Source organism: Pollachius pollachius (assembly GCF_949987615.1).
Source record: "Pollachius pollachius genome assembly, chromosome: 9".
In the NCBI taxonomy this organism is placed as follows: Eukaryota; Metazoa; Chordata; class Actinopteri; order Gadiformes; family Gadidae; genus Pollachius; species Pollachius pollachius.
The window spans coordinates 4,791,319-4,800,225 of NC_136942.1; the positions used below are offsets into that span (position 1 = coordinate 4,791,319).

Genomic DNA, 8,907 nt, shown 5'->3' on the forward strand with positions numbered 1-8,907 from the left:
AGTTGGACATAACGACTTCAGAGCGGGCGATAACCAATATGTCATAACGCCACATACCAGAGGGCGAGAGCTGAAAGAAGGCTGGTTGTAACCTCCCCTTCCCACCGGAAATCACCCCCTCCCCCACCCTCCATTCATCCTGAGACATCTCAGACAGATAGAGAAAATTTGAGAAAGAGAATTAGAGAGTTAGATTAAGAGCGAGAGGGAGAGATGTTGAGTAAAAGAATTAGAGAGATCGATTGAGAGAGTGGGAGAGAGATTGAGAAAGATTAAGAGAGAGAGGGTGTTGGATGGAGAGAGAGGAGGATGAAAGAGAATTAGAGGGAGAGAGTTAACCAGAGAGGGAGAGAGAGATTGAGAAAGATAATAAGAGGGAGAGAGACACAGGAAGACGACGAGTGAGATGAAAAAGGGGAGACCTGGAGCTCAACCGTTCTATTTATCGCTAGGTATCTCAGAGAACGAGAGGGGGAGAGAGAGCACAAGAAAGAGATGGAGACAGAGAGCGGTTATTAAAGAGAGGGATAGGGAGAGAGAGATGGAGACAGACAGAGAGAATTAGAGGGGAGAGAGGTTAGAATGGAGAGAGAGAGAGATGGAGACAGAACGATAGAGTGGGAGGGAGAATCCGAGCGAGGGAAAAGAGGGTAAAATCGAGGGGAATAAGAGAGCGAAAAAAAGGGAGAAAGATTGAGAGAGCGATAGAACGACCTTCGCAGCGCCCACCGCGTGGCGCCCAGGCACCTGCCTGGTCAGCATTCCCAGCATCTCAGCTGGGCTCCCTGATGGGGCTCCCCCTGATTAGTGATGTTATCACCACAGCCCCCCCGCTGATCTCCACCCCCAACTGCTGAGGAGCACAATGAAAAGAAGCTAAATAAGGAGGAACCCGCCCCCCCCCCTCCACACACACACACACACACACACACACGCACGTAATTACACACACATACAAACATATGTAAGTACACACACAGACACACATGTTAGCACACACACACACACCCATTGACAAGCACACACACTTACACATGTAACTACACACACACAGACATACACACACACGTTAGCACACACACACACAGACACACATTCACTGGCACACACATACGCTAGAACGCTCACACACACACACCAAATATGTACGCACCCACACAGACACAAATATTGACTAGCACAAATAGCTTCACAAGCACACGTGCATAAACACACAAAGAAACATTCAGCACCACAGACACGCACATTCACTAGCACACGCACACACACACACACAAAGTGCTACATCTTTGCTGAGGAATCTGGTGGCATTCTCTCTGGCTCCGTGGCCAAACTTATCAGTCGTGGCCACAATGGCAGTTAGATGTCAGCCTCTAATTAACTGCCCAGCGTAACCATTGACTCCATTTCCTGTAGTCTCAGTCCATCAACAATAATATGGGCCTTTAAATCCACTACAGCAAAATACAATGTGTTATCTCCAAGGCCATTCCTCTAAACAAACTGGGTGGTAAAGATAAAAAAAAAACGGTGTGTTATCTACAATGCTATACCCAGTGAAGTAGTACTCGTAAAAATGTGGGGGCTCTATGTTGATACTTGTTTTTTACAAATGTAGATATGGACTTTTTAGTCAAATTTAATACATAGTAAAGTACGTATTTTTTTTTTTTTGGCAATGGTTTATTTGAGTGCTCATTATTTGAGTGCCATGCTCAATCAAACGCATAAGAAAAACAACGAAACCTCAAACAACCACTTGAATAATTCTTGTTTCCCTGCTTATCTCCCATGCTCTGTAACCTCTTTAATTTCTTGGTTGTTGCGAACGATTTCTCTGGGTGCAATCCACGTTTATGTTGTTCACCCTGTGCGTCTTAACCCAAACATATTATACCGTAATCATGATAGAACGATACCGCATGAGTAAGTACGTTCTTAACATGTCCCGGCGGTGGAACCAACGCCCTAACCCCTCGCAGTAATATTTCCACCCCCCCATTTGAGCTGGAATGGAACGTTCTTCATCCATTACTCTGTGGACGAATCCTCAGCCTCCGCAATGATAAAATCATCGGTTAGTTATATTGATAATAGAACGGAGGCCGGCGCTTACGTGGCCCGAGACAGTAGGGTGTAGGATTAAATACGGTTTGTTTCCTTCCACGGCTAAAGCCAGTATCTATCCCTCCCTATCCAATTCCCTGCCAGCGTATGGACTATATGTTATGGTAAAAGATTGCCCAAGCCGGGTGTCAGGCAGCGCCCATACATCACCCCCGGCCACAATCCATCTTTGATTGCATCCCCCAGCTGTTGCCGCCCATCCCTCCCCCTACTGTTCTTTACCCCCGTCCGGCCGGCACACCGGGGCTGGGAATGAGCAAAGATGGGATGGATGGATAAAATAACGCGGGGAAATAAATGTATGAAAGGGGTAGAAGGAGCAACTTTTATTGTCATGCGACAGGCGGGGCAGATGTGGCCGTCCTTTGCGGTGCGTGTGCGGTGCGTGCTTCTCCCCGACACGCGGCGGATTGGATTGCCTCGTGAGAAATGTGGTTAATTCAGCTCGTCCCCGGCACCCCTTTGAGAGACCATCATTTCATATGAAGGTGACGGTGCGGGCTGATTGATCTGGGCCCTGATGCTCGGCGAAACCCCCTCCTTTGATTCGCTGTGGAATTGGGCATCAGGCTACAGTTCGGAATGAGGCGGAGTGTAACACCATCTCAGTAATGTGGGGGTTCTCTTGCCTGTCAGAATAAAATAGATATTCATATATGTACTGTATGTGCTTTGACATCAATCTCTGGGACCGCCGCCGCCCTTATGTTTAAACGGAGCCATTCACTTTTCTCTTTTCTGTGACGCAGAGTTGCCAGAGTCAGTGGCCGTCCTCTAATTGAAGTCTGTGTAATGACGGTTAAAGAGGGCATATACAATATTTAGATTAATGATATCCTGAATTGCATTCCTCTTTTTTTTTCTTCTCAACAAATGCATGCACACCCTCACTCAAACGCACAGGCAAAATAATGAAGATATGCAAATGACTACCGCTCTACATAATAGATAGCCAATGCAAAGCGTTTGTGTTCAGTGCTGTAAATTGTTGCAGCTGCCATATTTGATGTGATAGTAACTCCAAATATTGCTTCGGAAAACAAACAGACGATAAAAAACACTTTACTGCCTCAGACAGCTGGGACTAACCCTCCAAGGACAACGACAAGAGTTTAGCTTTTTTCTCACTCAGCCTTTTTTATGTTTTATGTCTCCCCAGGTAACTAACAAGATGGCGGCCAGGGGTGTGAACAGGCGCAGCTACCACGTGGCGTGCTGGCAGCAGATTCTGATCCTGATGTTGGGCACCGTGCTGTCTGGCTCCACCACAGGCTGCCCGTCCCGCTGCGAGTGCAACGTCCAAGAGCGCGCCGTCTTGTGCCACCGCAAGAAGCTCATGTCGGTTCCGGAGGGAATCCCCGCCGAGACGCGGCTGCTGGACCTCAGCAAGAACCGCATCCGCACCATCAACCCGGACGAGTTCTCCGGCTTCCCCAACCTGGAGCACCTGGAGCTCAACGAGAACACCATCTCCACCATCGAGCCGGGGGCGTTCAACAACCTGTACGGCTTGCGGACACTGGGCCTGCGCAGCAACAAGCTGAAGCTGATCCAGCTCGGGGTGTTCACGGGCCTGAGCAACCTCACCCACCTGGACATCAGCGAGAACAAGATCGTCATCCTGTTGGACTACATGTTCCAGGACCTGTACAGCCTGCGCTCCTTGGAGGTGGGCGACAACGACCTGGTTTTCATCTCGCACCGGGCGTTCCACGGCCTCAGTAGCCTCGAGCACCTGAGCCTGGAGAAGTGTAACCTGTCCTCGGTGCCCACGGAGGCCTTCGCCCAACTCCACAGCCTGGTGACGTTCAAGCTGCGCCACCTCAACATCAACGTCATACGGGACTATTCCTTCAAGCGGCTCTACCGGCTCAAGGTGCTGGAGATGGCCAACTGGCCCTACCTGGACACCATGACGCCGAACTGCTTGTACGGATTAAACCTCACCTCGCTCACCATCGGGAATGCAAACCTTACCACCGTTCCCTACGTGGCCCTGCGCCACTTGGTCTACCTGCGTTTTCTCAACCTGTCCTACAACCCAATCCACACTATCGAGGGGAACAAGCTCCACGATCTCCTCCGCCTGCAGGAGTTCCACCTGGTCGGAGGCAGGCTGGCGACGATCGAGCCCTACTCCTTCCGCGGCCTCAACTACCTGAAGACCCTCAACGTGTCCGGGAACTCCCTCGGCACGCTGGAGGAGTCCGCGTTCCACTCGGTGGGCAACCTGGAGACCCTGGCGCTCTATGACAACCCGCTGGCCTGCGACTGCCGACTGCTGTGGGTGTTCCGGAGACGCTGGAGGCTGAACTTTAACAAGCAGCAGCCCACCTGCGCCTCCCCGGAGTTCGTCCAGGGCAAGGAGTTCAAGGACTTCCCCGACGTGCTGAAGCCCAACTACTTCACCTGCCGCAAGTCCCGGATCAGGGACCGCAAAGCCCAGCAGAAGTTTGTGGACGAGGGGGCCATCGTCCACTTCACCTGCCAGGCGGACGGAGACCCCGCCCCCCTGATCATGTGGCTCTCCCCGCAGAAGAAGTACATCACCACCAAGACCATCGGAAGGCTCTCCGTACTGCCAGACGGCACCCTGGAGGTCCGCTACGCCCAGATCCAGGACAACGGTACCTACGTGTGTGTGGCCAGTAACGCGGGCGGGAACGACACGTCCCCGGCTCACCTCCACATACACAGCTATTCGCCCGACTGGCCCCACCAGCCCAACAAGACCCTCGCCTTCATGTTCAACCAGCCCACGGAAAACAGCACCAACGGCACGCGGGCCAACGCCCCGTTCCCCTTCGACATCAAGACTCTGATCATCGCGACCACAATGGGCTTCATATCGTTCCTCGGCGTAGTGCTCTTCTGCCTGGTGCTGCTCTTCCTCTGGAGTAGAGGCAAGGGGAACACCAAACACAACATTGAGATCGAGTACGTACCCCGTAAGTCAGACGCTGGGATTAGCAGCAGCAACACTGCGGACGCTCCCCGTAAATTTAACATGAAAATGATCTAAGGAAAAGCAGGCGTGGACGAGCCAATTAACTTTTGAACATTATGAAAAAAGATTAACAATGGAAAGACTATTGCTAAGACTTTTTGGTTGCCTCTCCTATGAACCTGTGGACCCTGGTCTGTTAACATAAAGGAGTCTGGTTTTTTTCTGACTAAAACACATCAATGGAGGACCTTTCTTGGCTTTTAAGTGAAGGTGAATCTGGCGTGGAGGATGATAGTGGGTTTTGTGGATTTCTAGGCCTGGCTTGAAGGTCATTTTTGTGGTAAGCAGATAATATCTGGGGATTCATTGCATATATATATATATATATATATATATATATATATAATGATAGAAGGAAATAAAATAGGATGCAGATGATCTATAGGCCATTGGTGTGCTTCTGTTTGTATTTTAATTAGCATTCTTTTTTATCTAAAATAATAGGCAATGGTTGCAAAAAGTGAAAGGAAGAAATATTAAGGTTGGTGAGCACATTGCAATATTATTGTTCATACCTTAACATAATGTAATACATGCTGCAACTTCATACAATCAGTAGATCAAAAAATGTGTTCACTTTTAATTGCCGTCTACGTCAGTGTTGGTCTGATTTTATTTTTGTATTCTGATTGCATTTCACAAATATTAACAATTGAGGAAATCAAAAAAGTGCTCTGCAGAGTATTTACCTTCGCCTCAATGAGAATCTTTTACTGCTGCCCTGAATTTTAACATACGTTGGCCAATACTAGTTATTTGAATATAGCAAGATTCTCTTCTTTCTTAAGTCATCAATCTTTTTGTCTACATTTTCATAATGGTTCAATTGACAATAATATAATACCCGATTTGATGCTTCAAAACACTTCAGCAATGCATGAATGTTCTTCCACATGTAAACGGAGAAATGAACCAATTCTGTAATTGTTTTACGTATACTGTAAAAGTACACTACTAACACATGGATGCCAAACCACTAGCACTTACTCCACTAACACAAAAACATAATATACTAATCAAAATGAATGGCTTATTTTACAGCCTGGCAAATTCTTTGGTGATGTGTTAGTATATTATGTATATAAAGAATGAATGCTAGTATGTACAACAATATGAGTTCATGGCTCGGTCAACATGACAGAATTACATGATGCCTCATCTGTGTTTTGAAGACTGTCATGACCAAATAAAGTATAAAGTATGACCCAGTATGTTTATCGGTCAGCCAATAACATAACATTCCAATTCATTATTAGATTATACCTTTTGGCGCCCCAAACCAATCATTTAATTGACAATAGGGACAGTTGATGGAGTGTGATTTGGAGAGTAGCTGCTGTACCCACACACCTATTGTGTGGAACCTCTAGTAGCACTCAGACATAATACAAAAATACTTAGGCAAAGCACTTTCATCTAGCATCCGCTTAAACATTGGGACCATTTAAACCTGCATGTTAGCAAACCTTATGTAATGGTATTACAAACACAACTTGCGATGTGCTCAGCAGCTTGCAGTATTTCTTTCATTGGTGGTCATAGCTGTAATATTGTTTTGGTTTGAATCAATAAATTCATTACACCTCCCCCGTTATATACCCCCGATCAAACCCGTTGAAATTCACTTTGAAGACGAGTTACAGGTTTGGTATACAGCACTACCCCCATGGTGTTTTTTGTGGAGATACAACATACAAACAACTGCAGCGTTTCCTGCGAACCAACAGTCCTTGCATATAAAAAATCACAAGATTTACAACCCCTTACCTTTTTTAAAAAGCGCACACATCGTGGACGGCTGGGCTTTGTGTCCGTGTGTGCGAGGAGACGATCATAGTCATTCAGGAGGGATGACATTACAGACCGAAACTTCACCATAATGATCTGCGGTTCCCCGGATGTATGGACTTCGGGATACATGCAGAAGGATGAAGTGACACAGATGGTTTCAGCCATCGTGAAGTGCTCTCAAACAGCCCTGGTGTATTCCGTTTTGCAGAAAGGACCGGAAAAAAATTTAAAAAGAGGGAAAGAAGAAAAAAAATCAGTGATTATGGCTTATGGTTCTCCCTTTTGCTGATTACGGATGCTCTCTTTGTTCCAAATGTGGCTACTGTATCCAGCCCCTCACTGTCCAGGAGCATACTGGGGATTGATTTTTTTGTTTTTTGTTTTCGTCTTTTCCCCTGTTGCTTTTTTTTATTTCTCGTTTTTCCTTTGACCCTTGACTATGTGAACTATGTAGTCAAAGCCAACTTTTTACAAAAAGATATATATATAAAAAAATAATTCTATGGAAAAAAATACCTTCAAATTGTTCTGTGCAATAAAGTAATATGCAGATTTTCTTTTTTTAATTAACAAAATTTTGTTGATGTTGACTTGTTGACAATATGGTATGTTGTATTAAACAATCTATGGAGTTTTTTTTAAAAGACACAATCTTTGTATCTTGATTTTGAACTAAAAAATGTGTAAGAAAGACAATTATTAATTGATTCTTAAAATGTTCCAGAAATAACATTTTAAACTGCGTACATAAAATAACCTGCTCACTTTACACCATTCTTAACAGGTCGCTTTGATAGAGAGATTACCATTGCAGTTTGCAATCTTGTATAATCATATGGTTATGTAAAATATCCCTTTTGTGCATATTATAATTCAGAAAAGACTTGCTTAGTAAGTGGCTTGGCCCGATTTCTTGGAGAAACATGAACAAATTGGGTAACCCTTTTTTTTGAAGGTTACCAGGAAATGACCAGGGATATGACGAGAATAGCACACTTTCATAACGCATAGCTCAGCGCGCATTCTGTTTGGAGCTCCGTCTCATTGCTTTTATTTTACATCTCTCCACTCTCGGAGAGCAATCCAGGGGGACGTCTTGACAGTATTTTTTTTCTCCCTTCCCTCAAGCTGTATCAAAGAACACTCGTTTATCTTCTCACTTGAAAACACACAGAAGAAATAGAAGAAGAGAAATGCTAGTCTCGGGTCTGCCTTGGGAATGATGGAAAATCCATTGTTTTCATTCCTCACATCGAATTTATGCCTGATTTTTTTTAGGTCAACGTCTGTGCTGATGGATTCCCAGGATTGTTGAAATCAAACTTAAGACGTTGATGTAGGGTTTGTAAGGCATTCCATCATGCAGCAGCCACTGTGTGGATGATAAGAATACACTCTGGAGCGGCTATGATTGGTTACATTAGCATGCTAACGGTGCTCGACCTACAGATTCTCTCAAACACTATTTCCATTATTTTTTGTTCAAAATGGATAATGTTTACACTGGAGATGTCAGTTTCCTCTGTGTATAAGGCTTATCCAATTAGCCGCTATTAGCCTGCTCACCTGGTGTGTATACACTATTGACCCAAAACAATTCTTTTGTCGACCCTATCCTGTTCCCAGAGTACACCTATCGCTTTTCTGTAATTGGTGCTAAGGTTATGCTCCTCTCTTGAAACATGAAACCTCGTTTCAAGAGTAAGGCTTGATGGAAATTGTATAATTTATATCACATGCTCAAATGCAAATATCAAGATTAACAGCAAGCTATTTTAAGATTATCTCTGACAATCATTTACTATTAACGGCAGTGTATACAAATCTTACCAGCTAATATATTAGAATAATACATTTTGAAGCCTACCGATAATTATTTTTCCACTCAAACCCAAATGTAAATATCCCATAAAATAATTGATTTATAATATATATTCCGTCATGATAATTTCAATTTATAATTTGATGATAGTGGGAAGTAT

The 8,907-nt window shown here is 44.9% G+C and overlaps 1 protein-coding gene across 1 annotated transcript; it reads left to right on the plus strand.

Moving 5' to 3' along the window:
* Window positions 1-3,298: 3,298 nt before the first annotated feature.
* Window positions 3,299-5,149, plus strand: lingo1a (leucine rich repeat and Ig domain containing 1a; the record flags this gene model as incomplete). Its single annotated transcript, XM_079742950.1, has 1 exon — window positions 3,299-5,149. One exon carries the CDS (start codon window positions 3,299-3,301, stop codon window positions 5,147-5,149), a length of 1,851 nt encoding a protein of 616 aa, XP_079599076.1.
* Window positions 5,150-8,907: the final 3,758 nt, after the last annotated feature.